The sequence below is a fragment of the Myotis nattereri genome, assembly GCF_964212035.1.
Source record: "Myotis nattereri genome assembly, chromosome: 17".
Taxonomy (NCBI): Eukaryota; Metazoa; Chordata; class Mammalia; order Chiroptera; family Vespertilionidae; genus Myotis; species Myotis nattereri.
This window is the reverse complement of record NC_138092.1, coordinates 52812057-52829712: the sequence shown is the minus strand read 5'-3', so window position 1 is coordinate 52829712 and position 17656 is coordinate 52812057. Positions and strand designations below refer to the sequence as shown.

General features: G+C 46.8%; 1 protein-coding gene across 1 annotated transcript in view; it reads right to left on the bottom strand.

Moving 5' to 3' along the window:
* The window catches only part of RIPK2 (receptor interacting serine/threonine kinase 2), a 39492-nt gene that overhangs the window by 5352 nt on the left and 16484 nt on the right, over positions 1 to 17656 (bottom strand). Inside the window, exons 4-7 of the mRNA XM_081111346.1 lie at positions 12865 to 13022; positions 11461 to 11510; positions 8841 to 9002; positions 2065 to 2150 (exon numbers count right to left, since the gene is read on the bottom strand). Coding sequence (XP_080967472.1) covers positions 2065 to 2150; positions 8841 to 9002; positions 11461 to 11510; positions 12865 to 13022 — 456 coding nt within the window. The remainder of the gene's footprint in view (positions 1 to 2064; positions 2151 to 8840; positions 9003 to 11460; positions 11511 to 12864; positions 13023 to 17656) is intronic.

The window sequence follows — 17656 nt, the reverse complement described above, 5'->3', positions numbered from 1 at the left end:
TTAACACAGTTTCTCTTTAGTTATTTCTCTGAAGTCTTCAGAGTAATAGATATCTGGGTTCTTACACTTCTCTTTGTCCAGTGTTCTCGGGCTTTTCTGTGATTTACAGTAAGTTAAGCTGTTAGTGCCTTAAAACACTCAGGCACTAACTAGTATTGTCCCCATCAATTCTTAGTTTGGTTAAGGGAAGCCGTTTCCTTTATGCGTGTCCCTTCTACATCAGAGGCTGTGTCAATCGATCCTGCAAACTGGATCATATTTCAAAGGCAACATAAGGAAACCCAACAAGTGCTAAACTATGCTTACTCTGCCCCCGAAAGGACTGCAGTGGCTTTTAAACAACTTTAATGTTGAGAAAACCCTGCAGTGTTGGGTCCCTTCAGTTTTTCTGATCTGCAAGAGCCAGGAAGACAACTGTCCTAGATCCACATCAACAGAGACTGGTCTATGCAACAAGTGAGCAGGATAACAAAATCAAAAAGCAATTTAAAAAATAAACATTTTGTGTATCAATCCTCAAATAATACACAAAATAAAATACACTTAATAAAAATCCTACAGCTTAACTTACCATAAATCATAGAAAAGCCCGAGAACATTGGACAAAGAGAAGTGTAAGAACCCAGATATCTATTACTCTGAAGACTTTAGGGAAATAACATGTGGATTAAAAAGTTGATTTACGGAATTCATTGTACACACTGGCATTCATGACACTTTTTTTTCCTTCTGTCTTATTTTCTTTCCTTTCTTTTTTTTCTTTATTGTTGGAAGTATTACAGATGCCCACTTTGTTGGTTTTAAAAATATATATATCTTTATTGATTTCAGAAAGGAAGGGAGAGGGAGAGATAGAAACATCAATGATGAGAGGGAATCATTGATCGGCTGCCTCCTGCACACCTCACACTGGGGATCCAGTCCGCAACCCAGGCATGTGCCCTGACTGGGATTCAAACCGTTACTTCCTGGTTCATAGGTGGATGCTCAACCCGAGTCACCCGGCTGGGCATGTTTGTTTTTTTTCATTGAACCCCTCCACCCCGCACCTGCCCCTCCCAGGCCTTCACCACTCTATTGTCTGTGTCCATATTTGCGTATAAGTTCCCTGGCTAATCACTCCCCACCTACTCACCCACCCCCACCTTCCCTCTGGAATTCACCAGTCTGTTCCATGCTTCTATGTCTCTGGATCTATTTTGTTCATCAGTTTATTTTGCTCATAAGATTCCACATATGAGTGAGATCATGTGATACTTATCTTTCTCTAACTGGCTCATTTCACTTAGTATAATACTCTCTAGGCCCATCCTTAAAAGATAAGAGTTCTTTCTTTTTGACAGCTGCATAGTATTCCATGGTGTAAATTACCACTGCTTTTTTATCCATTCATCTGCTGATGGGCACTTGGACTGTTTCCAAATCTTAGCTATTGTAGTTGCACTGCTATTAACATAGTGGTGCATACATTCTTTCTGACTGGCGTTTCTGGTTTCTTAGGATATATTCCTAGAAGTGGGATCATTGGCTCAAATGGCAGTTCCATTTTTAAGTTTTTGAGGAGACTCCATAGTGTTTTCCACAGTGGCTGCACCAGTCTGCATTCCCACCAGCAGTGCATGAGGGTTCCCTTTTCTTTACATCCTCGCCAGCACTTGTCATCTGTTGATGGTAGTCATTCTGACAGGTGTGAGGTGGTATCTCGTTGTTTAAATTTGCATCTCTCTGATAATTAGTGACTTTGAGCATTTTTTTCATATGTCTCTTGGCCATTTGTATGTCCACTTTGGAGAAGTGTCATGACACATTTTATATTAAAATGTAATATATAGGAGTTCTGGAAATGCCTGGAATCTGGAGATGGCCATCTGAATGGCATGGAAAAGCCTTTCAGTGACAGAAGGAGAGCATTTATAACCTCTCATAAACGCTCCGCCCCAATACTATAGCCCATACTTGTGAAAAGTACACAGGTAAGAATTACAAACTAAATCGAATGTCTCCGTGACTAACATATAGTTATTTAAAGTCTGATTTCCAGCATTTCATTTAGCAATGATTTACCTTTGTTTTCTTTAGTTGCAAAACAGCTTCAAGAAAACTTATCTCTTCATATGTTCTCAGGACTGGCTCAAGTTCTATTAAACATTCTAAATAAGAAAAAAATTAGAGTTCAGATTGCATCTAGTCATTAAATTGAATAATATAAATGATAATATTTAACTGATAAGGCCTACGTCAATTTTTCCCACTAATGACAACCAACTGTCTTAACAGACTTTATTACAGGCATAAAGGTATCATATATACACCATAAACAAAAGTAAACTTAAAATGGATTAAACTTAAATATAAGACCTAGAATAATAAAACTCCTAGAAAAAAAGGCAATAAACTCTTTGATATCAGTCTTAGCAATATCTTTTTAATATTCAGATTTTCCTAAAGAAGCAGCATCTAGCCTCAGCATGCCCCATACCTCTCTCTAAAAGGCCCCAGGCCAAGCATGTCTCCTTAGACAAGGCCAACAAAAACAAAAATAAACAAGTGGGACTACATAAACAAAAAAGTTTTTGCACAGCAAAGGAAACCATCAACAAAATGAAAAGACAACCTACTTAATGGGAGAAGATTATTTGCAAATAATCTATCCAATAAGGAGTTAATATCCAAAATATATAAGAAACACATACAACTTAACACAATCCAACTGAAAATGGGCAGAGACCCTGAACAGACATTTCTCCAAAGAGGACATACAGATGACAAATAGATACATGAAAAGATCCTTAGCATCACTAATCATCATGGAAATGCAAATTAAAACCACAATGAGGCATCACCTCACACCTACCAATGTTGATCATCAATAATCAACAAATCGCAAAAAATAAAAATAAAAAGATCAACATATAGGAAGTGTTGGTGAGGATGTGGAGAAAAGGGAACCCTCGTGCACTGTTGGTGGGACTGTAAATTGGTGCAGCCCTGTGGAAAGCAGTATGGAGGTTCCTCAAAAAATTAAAAATGGAACTTCCATATGATTCTGCAATCCCACTTCTAATATTTATCCAAAGAAAACAAAAACACAAATTTGAAAAGGTATGTGCACTTCTGTGTTCATTGCAACATTATTTACAACAGCCAAGACATGGAAGCACATAGGTGTCCACTGACAGACGAAGGGATCAGGCTGCGGTTCAGTGCACAATGGAAAGCATATACTGAGCCATACAAAGTAATGCCATCTTGCCATCTGAGACAACATGGGTGGACTAGAGGGTCTTATGCTGAGTGAATTAGGTAGGACAGAGAAAGACAAATGCCATATGATTTCACTTACATGGGGAATCCAGAAACAAAACAGAAACAGACTCAGATACAGAGAACAAACGGATGGTTGCGAAAGGGGAGGGGAGTAGGGAGATGGAAAAAATAAGATAGGCATCTAGATCAATGGAACAGAATCAGAACTGAGAGTCTAAAGTTAAATCCTTCCAATTATGGTCAACTGCTTTTTGACAAAATTGAAAAGGACATTTAACGGGGACAGGATCGTCATTCCAACCAGTGGCTCTGGGACAGTCGGAGAGCCACAGGGACACAGATAAACTTACTCTTACCCACAACAAATGTGGACTTAACCTGAAATGGACGTGCACCCAAGTGGAATACAGGAGAGAGTCTTCATGACCTTGGGCTGGGCACAGAATTCTTAGCTATGACCTAAAAACAGGGTCCACACAAAACTGGCAAATGAAGTTCAAAATATTGAAAACTTTTATTCTTCAAGAGACACTATTAAGAAAAATGAAATACTGGCCACAGACTGACAGACCACATCTGCATGTCACGTGTCTGCTGGAGGACTTGCGTCTCTAGAATATACAAAGAACGCTGGGCGGCTTAATCAGACAAATGGCCCAATTTAAAATGGGCAAAAAATTAAATTTCACCGAAGGGGAGATACAAATGAGTAAAAAGCACATGAAAATAGGTTTAACATCATCAGCCATTAGGAAATGCAAATTAAAACGACAATGAGATAGCACTCCATACCCACGGAAAGAACTGCAATTAAAGCGCAGACAGCAGCAAGTGCCGACAGCAATGCAGACACAGCCTCAAGTCCTCCCACTGCTGATGGCAACACAAATGATGCAGCCACTGTGAAAGTTTGGCAGTTTTTAAAAAAATGGCAGATAAATTTATCATAAACTGAGCAATTTCACTTATAGTTACTGAGAGAAATGGAAACACATTCACACAGATTGGCAGGTGAGCAGTCACAGCAACAATGTTCCCGGCAGCCCACGCGTGGGAACACTCAGAATTACCATCATCACTAGGAGAAAATGAACCTGCTGCTCGAGGGAGAGGCCAGCACTCCAGGTAGAAAACTGAGCGTCACACAGAGGTGGTGGACAGGGCCACGGCGGGAAGTGTCACTCACACAGAGGTGGTGGACAGGGCCACGGCGGGAAGTGTCACTCACAGAGAGGTGGCGGACAGGGCCACGGCGGGAAGTATCACTCACACTGAGGTGGCGGACAGGGCCACGGCGGGAAGTGTCACTCACACTGAGGTGGCGGACAGGGCCACGGCGGGAAGTGTCACTCACACTGAGGTGGCGGACAGGGCCACGGCGGGAAGTGTCACTCACACTGAGGTGGTGGACAGGGCCACGGCGGGAAGTGTCACTCACACTGTGGCGGCGGACAGGGCCACGGCGGGAAGTGTCACTCACACAGAGGTGGCGGACAGGGCCACGGCGGGAAGTGTCACTCACACAGAGGTGGCGGACAGGGCCACGGCGGGAAGTGTCACTCACACAGAGGTGGTGGGACAGGGCCACGGCGGGAAGTGTCACTCACACAGAGGTGGTGGACAGGGCCACGGCGGGAAGTGTCACTCACACTGAGGTGGTGGACAGGGCCACGGCGGGAAGTGTCACTCACAAAGAGGTGGCGGACAGGGCCACGGCGGGAAGTGTCACTCACACAGAGGTGGTGTACAGGGCCATGGCGGGAAGTGTCACTCACACTGAGGTGGCAGACAGGGCCATGGCGGGAAGTGTCACTCACAGAGAGGTGGTGGGACAGGGCCACGGCGGGAAGTGTCACTCACACAGAGGTGGTGGGACAGGGCCACGGCGGGAAGTGTCACTCACAGAGAGGTGGTGGGACAGGGCCACGGCGGGAAGTGTCACTCACACAGAGGTGGTGGGACAGGGCCACGGCGGGAAGTGTCACTCACACAGAGGTGGTGGGACAGGGCCACGGCAGGAAGTGTCACTCACACAGAGGTGGCGGACAGGGCCACGGCGGGAAGTGTCACTCACACAGAGGTGGTGGGACAGGGCCACGGCGGGAAGTGTCACTCACACTGAGGTGGCGGACAGGGCCACGGCGGGAAGTGTCACTCACACAGAGGTGGTGGACAGGGCCATGGCGGGAAGTGTCACTCACACTGAGGTGGCGGACAGGGCCACGGCGGGAAGTGTCACTCACACTGAGGTGGTGGACAGGGCCATGGCGGGAAGTGTCACTCACACAGAGGTGGCGGACAGGGCCACGGCGGGAAGTGTCACTCACACTGAGGTGGTGGACAGGGCCACGGCGGGAAGTGTCACTCACACAGAGGTGGTGGACAGGGCCATGGCGGGAAGTGTCACTCACACTGAGGTGGCGGACAGGGCCACGGCGGGAAGTATCACTCACACTGAGGTGGTGGACAGGGCCATGGCGGGAAGTGTCACTCACACTGAGGTGGCGGACAGGGCCACGGCGGGAAGTGTCACTCACACTGAGGTGGCGGACAGGGCCACGGCGGGAAGTGTCACTCATACTGAGGTGGCAGACAGGGCCACGGCGGGAAGTGTCACTCACACAGAGGTGGTGGGACAGGGCCACAGCAGGCCTGCCACACTGGGAAGAGTATGGAGCAAGGAGACGAGGACCTGGAGGGGCTGAGGCCCTGGCAGTTAGAAGTTGAGGGAGGAAGAGAAACGATGGAGGAAGAGATGTATTCTTTTGTGTCTTGAAACCCCCAGAGGGAAAGCCTCAAGGAGAGCTTCACTTTGGAGAAGAGAAGGCATCAGGATGATCATCTAAGAGCAGCTCTCCAGCCTTAGGGCTCAGGGCTCTTCACAATGACCCAGCACCCCAAGAGCTTCTGCACATGTGGCCGTGCCTCCTGATATTTAGTATATGAGAAATTAAAACAGAAAAGCTTAAAACAAGAGTATGTGCGAACACACTGCGTTATCTATGAGAGCAATGATACCATCATGCCTGTTTAGCTTCTGCAAATCCACTCTTGAAGGATGAGTAAAAGGGAAGCGTGTCCCTGTATTTATTATTTTGAAAACAGTGTTGGTTCTGAGAACCGAGTCTCCGGGAGCAGCCCCCGGAGCCCCGCCCCTCAAGACAGCGGGTGCCTCAGAGGGAAAGTTCAGATCTTTCAGAAGCAGTTTTAGTGCCCAGTTTGGGCCATTGATTGAAAGAGAAACCAGGGCCCTGGCTGATTTGGCTCAGTGGATAGAGTGTCAGCCTGCATACCGAAGGGTCCCGGGTTCGATCCTGGTTAAGGGCACGTAGCCCGGTTACAGGCTCCTCCCTGGTCTGGGCCCTGGTCAGGTGCATGCAGGAGGCAACCAATTGACGTGTTTCTCTCACATCGATATTTCTGTCTTTCTCTCTTCCACTCTCTAAAAATGGGAAAATATCCTTGGTAAGGATTAAAACAATAAAATAAAATAAAGAGAAACCAGGGACTTCCACTTGGCCAAGATGGAGTAATAGGGACTGATTTACCCTCCTGCTTTTTTTTTTTTTTTTAAATATATTTTATTGATTTTTTTACAGAGAGGAAGGGAGAGAGATAGAGAGTTAGAAACATTGATGAGAGAGAAACATTGATCAGCTGCCTCCTGCACATCTCCTACTGGGGATGTGCCCGCAACCCAGGTACATGCCCTTGACCGGAATCGAACCTAGGACCTTTCAGTCCACAGACCGATGCTCTATCCACTGAGCCAAACCGGTTTCGGCAACCCTCCTGCTTGAAAAAACCAAAAAGGCCAGACAAAATGTATGAAAGAGTGGGTTTTTAAAAAATACATATTTTTTTTTGTTTCAGAGAGGAAGGAAAAGGGAGAGAGATAGAAACACCAATGATCGGAATCATTGGTTGGCTGCCTCCTGCACACCCTCTACCATCGAGCCCACAACCTGGACATGTGCCCTGACTGGGAATCGAACCATGACCTCCTGGCTCATGGCTTGACGCTCAACCACTGAGCCTCACCGGCCGGGTGAAAGAGTGGTTTTTAAGACAGCAGCTATCGGGCAACAAAGGACAATGATCGGAGACGAGAAACAGAGAGACGGACGAAGGAGCCTCAGGACTGCAGGCTTACTGCCCTGAGAGAGGGCCCTGAGGGAGGTGGAGCCTGGGGACCAGGCAGACAGTTCACAGGCAGAGAGGAAAAGCACACATTAGGCCAGAGATGCTCAAGGGCTCCTCCAGGGGCCAGAGCCCTGACCCATGAGGGTGCGGGATCAGTTAGCCGTCGCCCAGGCTTCAGGGAGCCACAGGAAACCCAGGAAGTGCGTAGGGAAGTGGGCGCTGCCTGGTGCATGATCTGCAGAAGAGCCAGGGTTTTCAGGAAACAGAGAAGTAACTACTTCGGAGAGGCACTGGGGACAAAGGAGGTATGGGTCCTCCCACACAGCTGTGGGAAATAGGAGATACAATGTCAGCCCATTATTTTAGCAGCTTTTGATGTTTTACTATAATGCTGATGAGCACTGGACATAAGTTTTGAACGGAAAATAGACTTCATTGCTTATTTGGAATGAATACGCCAAGTGCGTGGCTTGTCCTTTTACTTTTTATAGTCTTTAAAACGTAAAAATTTTCCATTTCTGGGAAGGCCAAGCCTCAGTTCTTCTATGGATCTTGCCTGGGTCTCACCCTAGAGCTCCGCCCGAGGTCATACAGGGTCAGGCAGGCCTCCTCCTGTGGCTGCAATGCCTGAGGGCGCTCTGCCTCCCAGGCAGATCTCAACTGGCCTCATTTCCTGTCTGGTCTCCTGGCCACAGCAGCAGGAGTGACTTCTAAACTCACAGTGGATCAGCTCGGTCCCATGAGACACACCTCCATGGCTCCCCACTTCCTGGGAACAGCCAACCCTTCATGACAGAGGCAGCCTCTCCTCCCTTTTCCATGCGCATCCCATTTACTCCCTTCCATGCGCGTCTGCCAGCCCCTGGCCTTCCTTTGTTCCTCCAGGACACGGACTTCCGCTCCAGCGGCTCGCCTGGCTGTGTCCTCTGCCTGAGACACCCTGCCTTTGCCTCCTCTCCAAGCTTCGAATTTCACCTCTCACACTTGTTCCCCAATAAAGGGCTTTCGTTCCCTCCCTCACCTACTGTCCCTGCTCACTGCCTTACAGGACTGGAACCATGTCTGGCTTGGTTATTTATTTATTTATTTACTTATTTACTTCTCTGCTTTCAACCGGATGTGAGCTCCAGGGACTGAGCGACTTCGTCATGGTCACTACTCCGTTCCCCGAGCGCCACCTCAGCGCGTGGCACCAGGCAGGCGCAGGAGCTACCCGAGGCTTCAGGGATGGACTATTACCCTTTCAGAGTTCTCTTTTCTATTAGGAGTCCAGTTCCGCTCTAGAAGCAGTGACCCTTTCATAAGTGCTGTGAATAACGAGAGGGCAGAAAATAAAAACAATAACTTTGAGCTTGCCATCTAACTTGTATAACTTTCCAAGGAACGTTTATTCACAGAATCTGAACTGCTTGTAACGCAGGGTGACTCACTGAGGAAGGACGGCCGTTCATCCGGGTTCTGTGCCCATCCGCCTTCGATGAGGGCGACCATCCGTGCTCGATGGGGGGTACCGGGTGGCAGGCTGTCTTCGCTGGTGTCGGGCCGGTGTCCTTGTGACACACTGTACATAATCTGCAAAGGGTTGGTGACGTCTATTGAAACAAACGTACGTCATTCATTAGAGACTTTTTATGATCCAGTATGCTAAATGCATTCTCAAGCCAACCAAGTGAAAAGGAGGGACTCTTAAAGTCTTAGGACTAATTCACTGCCCTTTCTGCTAAAGCAACAGGTGCATCCCAGCCACCGTGGGCTTGCCTGGCTCCTCTGAGTGTGAAGCATTGCTGCACTGCGCTGGGCGTGGGATTGATCTGGGCAATAGGCGGTGAGCAGCGCTGAGCTGAGCTCAACTTATTTAGACCCAGGAAGGGCTACAGCAAGCATGTCAAACTCATGGCCTGCAGGCCACATGCGGCCCACAACGAATATTTTTGCAGCCCAGTCAACACAACGGTATGCAAGAAATGTTTTAATAACTTAATTTTTACAATATCCTGTTATACATAATCTATAATAATAAGAGTGTAATATGCAAATTGACTGAACAACCGAACAACAGAACGACCATTCTGACTACCTTGCGGGCAATCATACTATGACACACACTGGTGCCAGGCCAGCCAAGGCAGGTGCGATGCAATTGGTTGGGGGCCCCACCATCACCCCACAATTGCCCCACAGGAGGAGGCCCAGGCCACCCTCTGCACAGTGATCAGTCCTGGAACCCTGGCCAGGTGGGCGGGGCCTCCCGGCTGGCAGCTCTGTGGCAGGTGAGCAGGGCCGGCCAGTGATCACCCTGCAGAGGGAGGCCCAGGGCAGCCAAGGGATCGCACCTCATGCCTGTCGCCTGCAGAGGGAGGCAACCAGTGGCGGGGGTGGGGCAGCACCACAGTGGTGGGGGCGGGGCCAGCTGCCGGCAGCCAGGGAAAGGAAAGCCCCGAAAGGCCCTGTACACTGGCGAGGCCTAGGGACCCTACCTGAGGGGTCAGGGATTGCAAGAGGGCGCAGGCTGAGCTGAGGGACAACCCCCCACTCCTGTGCACGAATTTCGTGCAACGGGTCTCTACTTATTAATAACAAACTACAACGTTCGCTAATGACTGATGGCTATGATCATGTTGCATTCATTTCCCTCTGCACCCAATGTGCAGGCGCACCATTTCCCTCCACTAATACCAGCAGCGAATATTTTAGCAGCGGATTGCCACATCATTAGTCTTGGACTGACTTGTTTGGTGTGAGCAACAGGAAACATTTTGCTTTTGGAGAACAAGAAAAATAGGTTTATTTGTGTTACGCTTATTAATTTGTGCAGTTATTCAGTGTCTGGTAAGTTAATGTTCAAGAAAATATTCAGTTTATTAAAATGTTCTATTATTTTATGTGAACGATGACTCATTTATTTCAGCCCTTTGTATTCGGCATGTCTCTATTGAAATAAACTATATTTCTATGAAAATTGAAGCTTTTATTTTTTGCGGCCTACATAAACTTAACCCTTGTTCATTTGGCCCATGTTAGCCTTTTGAGTTTGACATGCTTGGGCTACAGCAACTAGCATCCAATGTAACTGAGAAATACTGTTTTGTTTTGTAAGCTGCTGAGACCCTGAGGTTGTTTGCTGTACAGCAAGTGACTTATATAAACCTCGAAATAAGAAATGGCCCCAGCCAGCAGCTCAATAGTTAGAGCATCAGCTATTTCACCAAGGGGTCGTGGGTTTTTAAAAATATATATTTTTTCATTTATTTCAGAGAGGAATGGAGAGGGACAGAGAGAGAGATGGAAACTTCAATGATTAGAGAAAATCATTGATCGGCTGCCTCCTGCACACGCCACACTGAGGATCAAGCCCACAGCCCTGGCATGTGCTTTGACAAGGAAATGAACTGTGACGTCCTGGTCATAGCTCAACCACTGAACCACGCCAGCCAGGGGGGGGTCACAGGTTTGATTCCAGGTCAAGGGCATGTGCCTGGGTTGTGGGTTTGCTCCCTGTCGCCAGTCGGGGATCATTTGGGCAACCAATCGATCAACCATTGATGTTTCTGGCTCTCTACCTCCCTCCCCCCTCCTTCCTTTCCTCTCTCTGAAAAAGCAATGGAAAAAATATGCTCCCATGAAGGTTAACAAAGAAAAACATTAAGAAATAATATTTTCAGAAACTTTAAGAATTATTCTTTAGTGTTTTCTAGTCTTTATATGGGACACTAATTAATTTTTTATATGAACAGTTTTATAGCTGGAATGAATCTTAGGAATAGGAATTAAAAATCCTCGTTTTATAGAGAACAAACTGAAGACTCAAGAAATTTAATAGCTTGATGATAGAACTAATTACTGTCAGAGCAAGAATGAGAGTCTAATTTTCCTGATCCTGAATCTGGTATGCTTCTCAGTGTACACTGGATTCATGGTGAGTTGTTATGCCTTTTTTAGTGTGTTTTCCACAAAATGATTGGTGGGCAGATTTAATGTAGATGAGTCGTAGATATTCTGCATGTGGCCCACCAGCAGGACATCACTGAGGAGGAGGTCAGGGCAACTCACCCTCAAAAGGCTGTTTTCTGGATAAGACTTCCCACATGATGACTGCATAGCTGTTGAATGTAAAATGTACACAGTAGATTACAAACCAGCCCTGTGTGGTAAACTGTAACACCAAATCCAAAAGCTGACTGTGGAGATACTGTTTTTGAAAGTGATAAGGTAGTGAGCTGCTGTATTAAGAATCAGCATATACAACCAAGATGATGATTATTCAGCTTGTTTTGAAAGGGAATTAATCTTGTCCTGGCCGGTTTGGCTCAGTGGATAGAGGATTGGCCTGTGGACCATTCGATTCCGGTCAAGGGCACATACCTCGATTGCAGGCTCCTCCCCGGCAGGCCCTGGGTGGGGCTTGTACAGGAGGCAACCAATTGATTTATTTCTCTCACATCGATATTTCTCCCTGTCTTTCCCTCTCTCTTCCACTTTCCCTAAAAACCAATGGAAAAATATCCTTGGGTGTAGATTTAAAAAAAAGAAAGGGAATTAATCTTAATTTGAAAAATTAGGAAATTACTGTTATAAAAACTTGAAGTTATATGTAAAAATAATTTAAGAATCATTTAGTAATCATTCTTAAACACCTAGATAAGCTATACCCTCTAATTATAGGATTTTATTATTCACACAAAATAGCAATAAAAAAGGCTGTCCTTTTTTATGAACTTTGTTCTGCCTTCTTGGGTAGTCCCCTCCCCCACCTACATCAAAGTCACATGCGATAAAACCCTGGAGCACATATATAATAAAAGCCTAAGTGACCATTAAAGTGGAACAACCAGAACGACCAGTCGCTATGATGCACACTGACCACCAGGGGGCAGACACTCAATGCAGGAGCTGCCCATTGGTAGTCAGTGTGCTCCCACAGGGGGAGTGCTGCTCAGCCAGAAGCTGGGCTCACGGCTGGCAAGCAGTGGTGGTAATCTCTCCTGCCTCCGTGGCAGCGCTAAGGAGCAGTGAGCTGAGCAGTAAGGAACAGCGAGTAGGCAGGTGGTAAGGAGCGAGGAGTCCCGGACTGCGAGAGGGATGTCTGCCTGCCGGCTTAGGCCCGGAAAGGGCCTAAGCTGGCATGCGGACATCCCCCGAGAGGTCCTGGGCTGCAAAAGGGTGCAGGCCAGGCTGAGGGACACTCCCGGCCCAGTGCACGAATTTCATGAACTGGGCCTCTAGTTACATTATAAATTGACAGGACAAGAGACGTGCTTCAAAATGTTTTCAAGGATCTAAATGTGGCTTAAAGCAAGGCATCTTTAAATTCAGAAATACTAGTCACTGTGCGCTCTACTTTATTTTCCCACATGTAGGAAAGAATAAAAATCACACTTTAAAATGCAGCTTCAAAATGCTGACTGATTGTTCTGGCTCTCAGAGCGGTGAACTCTGAGCAAGCAGCAGCCGCACCTGTATATGTCATGCTTGACGCTGGCCCTCGCCTTCTGCCCCGGCTCGTAGTTCTCGGGCGGCATGTAGATGATGGTCCCGCCTTCCGGGGCAGCCTTACTATTCCGCGACTGTGACAGGGACATCATGCGCCACTTCGATAAACCAAAATCTGCGATCTGCGAGGGTAAGGAACGAGTGATCGAATTTAAAAGTTTTCTCTTTAAACAATATTACATATATTGTTTTATTTCTACATACTCCACCAGGTTCTTGGATTCCACAGTTCTGAGCCCAATCACGCTAGAAGCAGTACACCTGAGTGAAGCTTAGCACAGTATTACAGATTTCCAAAGGGAGGCTTCTAGAAAAGGAAGGGGAGTGTTTTACCTGTATTCTGAGGGAGTGTACACAGTGAACACTTTACTGTTTCTGACAAGCAGCTTCATACATGTGCTTTTCAAATCCGCCTGCAGCTCACAGAGCTAACCTACTCATCACATGGGAGTGTCACTCAAGTTGTTATCACTCAGGCTTATATGTTCTTATTTATAATGTTCCAAAAATAGCATCCTTGCATTTTGAAAAAAGCAGAATTCCTACAGTGTACAGTTCATTATTCTATGACTTATGCCTGCTCTCAAATGAACCACGTCTGTGGGCAGCAGTACCGTTAGCACGTAAGACATTATGTCCACGCCAAGGAGCACCTCAAGAATCGCCACTGACAGAGCCCGTGCTTCTGACTGTCCTTCAGTTTTATGCTGCTTGTAAATCTCCTGCATGTGTTACACTATATCTGACAACTAAGTATTTAAAAGGTACCTTATTTTTTAAAAATGGAAGACAAACGATAAGAACAGAAACAAGTTCAGTGGGTGAGAAGCGGTGGCCTTGCAGCATGGCTGTGGGTCTTCAGACCTGACGCTGCGGAGCTCCCAGGAGCAGTGGGCAGCTCCAGCCAGGACTCCACTGCGCTTGCTGTTTAACGCCTATGTTTTCACCGGTTTTAACAGAAGAAATCATTTGTTCAGTGTGTAGATGAATTTGAGATAAAATATGGTCCCACTCCAAAGAGGGAGGGTTGGACAAGAGCAAGCGTTAAAATTTCTCTGAGCCTCAGATGACCCATCTGTAAAGTGGGAGGAATAACTCTGTAGAACAGTGGTTCTCAACCTTCTGGCCCTTTAAATACAGTTCCTCATGTTGTGGCCCAACAATAAAATTATTTTTGTTGCTATTTCATAACTGTAATGTTGCTACTGTTATGAATCGTCATGTAAATATCTGATATGCAGGATGGTCTTAGGCGACCCCTGTGAAAGGGTCGTTCGACCGCCAGAGGGGTCGCGACCCACAGGTTGAGAACCGCTGCTATAGAGCATGGGGTTGTACTGAGGAAACTGAACGGGCTGAATAGGTATTGCTGCTGTGCTCATCACAGGAATCCATCTCTGAAGGTTGCTCTTGTTCACACAGTACCACCAATCACAGAGCCAGGCTAAGGCTCTGAGTGTGAGGGCTCCAGGGAGGACACATCCACTCCATCCCACTTGGCACTGAAACTGTTCCTCCCTCCACCTCTGAAAGCAAAACACTACTCCCGGTGCACGTCTGCCAGGATAAGAGGCATTTCTATGACCAGTAAAGTTTAGCCTCGTGCACAGAAAAGTGCTTAAAAAAACTAGGGTGTAGACTCATTTATACCTGAGCCCTAATTTGCAAACTGGTCTCCGTGTTGGCTTGGGTGGGATGGGAGCAGCACAGCCTGAGCTTGCTTCCCATTGCTCCTCCACTTCACACACGGCCTCATCTTTGTCTCCCCCCCGGCCTGGAGACGTGCCGGGATTCTTGCTCCTCGCTGATGAGATTGGCTTTCACCCGGGACCAGGTGTCTCCCCTTCCTGTCACACAGCGTCTCAGATGAAAGGCAAGGCTCGTAGGCTGGGTCTCCAGCAGAAGGAAAAGGGGGAGCATGTGTCGGGAGGAATGCAGCTCTGCCAGGCCTGACAACCCCTCTCTCAGCCATGCAGACAGAGCAGCAGGATCCCCCCTACACAGGATCTCCACATGCATTTCCAAGCTGAAGGTATTCTTCTCAAACTAGAGAACGTTAAAATACACTACTCGTGACTATCAGCCACAACCCTGCCAGCCTACTGCATCAGCCCCCTCCATTCACACATTTTGTCCTGTGCAAGGAAAACAAGCTGTGAGGAAGCTCCTGAGTGCTCTGGCTCCAGGGAGGGCAGAAAGAACCGCAGACACACACACTTTCTTTTCAAAGATGCCTGTCACTGCTTCATTTGTATCTAAGACGCCCTAATGAACACCTGACCAACAGATAACCAAATGGAATGTATACTTTTTAAAGTAGAAAAGTCTCAATTGAGCTTAAATAGTAAACATTTTTGTTTTCTTTTAAAAAATATTTATTGTTGCCCTAACTGGTTTGGCTCAGTGAATAGAGCGTCAGCCTGCGGACTTAAGGGTCCCAGGTTCGATTCCGGTCAATGGCATGTACCTTGGTTGCGGGCACATCCCCAGTAGGGAGTGTGCAGGAGGCAGGCGATTGATGTTTCTCTCTCATCGATGTTTCTCTCTATCCCTTTCCCTTCCTCTCTGTAAAAAAATCAATAAAATATATTTTAAAAAAAATTTATTGTTGAGAGTATTACAAATGTCCCCTCCCCCCAGCTCCCACCCCGTCCCTTCACCACCTTAGTCTGTGTCCACAGGTAAGATCTTTGGTTAATCTCTTCCTGACCCCCTCCCCACTTCCCTCTGAGATTCGTCAGTCTGTTCCATGCTTCTGCTTCTATTTTATTCACTGGTTTATTTTGTGCATTAGATTTCCTATTCGTTTATTTTGATTTTTAGAGTTAATTGTTGATAGATATTTGTTGTCATTTTATTTTTCATATTTTTTGTCTCTTCTTTTTCTTAAAGAGTGCCCAACATTTCATGTAGTACTGGTTTTGTGGTAATGAATTCCTTTAGCTTTTTCTTGTTTGTGAAGCTCTTTATCTGACCCTCAATTCTAAATGAGAGCTTTCCTGGGTAATCTTGGTTGTAGGTTCTTACTATTCATCACTTTGACTATTTGTTACCACTCCCTTCTGGCCTGCAAAGTTTCTGGCTGACAGTCATATGGGCACTCCCTTATAGGCAACTAACTGCTTTTCTCTTGATGCTCTTAAGATTCTCTCTTTGTCTTTTGCTCTTGGCATTTTAATTATGATGGGTCTTGGTGTGGGCCTCTTTGGGTTCCTCTTGTTTGGGGTTCTCTGTGCTTCCTGGACTTGTAAGTCTATTTCTTTCACCAGGTAGGGGTAGTTTTCTGTCATTATTTCTTCAAAGAGGTTTTCAGTATCTTGCTTTCTCTCTTCTCCTTCTGGCACTGACATAATGGAAATGTTGGTACCCTTGAAGTTGTCCCAGAAGCTCCTTACACTATCTTCATATTTTTGGAATTTTTTTTAAGCTCTTCTGATTGGGTGTTTTATGCTTCCTCATATTCCACAAATCACTGACTTGATTCTCAGCATCCTCTACTCTACTGTTGGGTCCCTGTAAATTACTCTTTATTTCGGTTAGTGTATGCTTAATTTCTGACTGGTCTTTTTCATGTCTGTGGTATTCTCACTAAGATCCTTGAGTAACCTTATAACTATGGTTTTGAACTCTGTATCCAGTAGTTTGCTTGCTTCCATTTCTTTCATTTGTGAAATGTTTCTTTGTCTCCACATTTTTGCTGCTTCCTTGTTTTTGTTCTTTGTATGAGGTAGAGCTACCGTGTCTCCTGGAGTTGGTAGAGTGGCCTTGTGTAGTAGGTGTCTTGTAGGGCCCAGTGGCTCAGCCTCCCCAGTCACCTGAGCTGAGCACTCTAGGTGTGACCCTGTGTGGACTGTATGCACAGTGTTGTTGTAGTTGAGCCTTGACTGCTGTTGGCATCAATGGGAGGGATTGACCTCCCAGCCCAATTGGCTATGAGGACCAGCTGCAACTATAGTGGGAGAGCTGCTGTGCAGGAGACACCCTTATGGGGCAGGACTTGCTTCAGTGGGGCTTTGGTGCTCACTGAGTCTGCCCCTTGAGAGTCTCACTTGTGGCTGTGTAGACTTGTAATCTGCTATGGTCTGAAGCTGTCCATGGGTGCACTGGCTCCAGGGTCACCAGGGAGGTGTAAAGTCAGCCACTGCCTGGGGCCCCCTGGCAGTAGCTACAGAGGGATCTGCAAATGGTGGCTATTTGCAGTTTGTATTGGGTTTGGAGGCCCAGCTGTAAAGCAAGGCAGGCCGGTGCTAGTGGCAGGTCTTAGGCCTTTTATTGATAGGCTTGGGGTATACTGTCACCAGCTGCAGCTTGTTTAAGAAATTTTAGCAAAGTCTGAAGCCTGAGCCAGGACAGGCCATTCATATAGAAAAGCTGCTCCAAACAGCTTGGGTGGGGCTGTGAATTGGATGAGGCGGGGTCTCAAGAAATCCCAAGCGCAGAGCAAACAGTGTGCTCTAGGCTGATGGAGACTCCCATCTGGTTGCTGGTCAGCCCTGTGATAGGGGAGGTCCCAGCACAAGAACAATGACCCCTGCAAGAATACCTGTCTGGGAGAAGGCCTCCGTGTCCCTTAGCCACAATCCCTGCTGGTTTTTACAGCCTGAAGTTACAGGGACTTCTCTTCCCAGGTCTGGAACCCTGGGCTGGGGGTCTGGTGTGGGGCTAGGACCCCTTGCTCCTCAAGGGAGGCCTCCATTGAGATGATCTCCCTCCCAATTAAAGAAATTGCACACACATGGTGTCAGACCAGCCCATT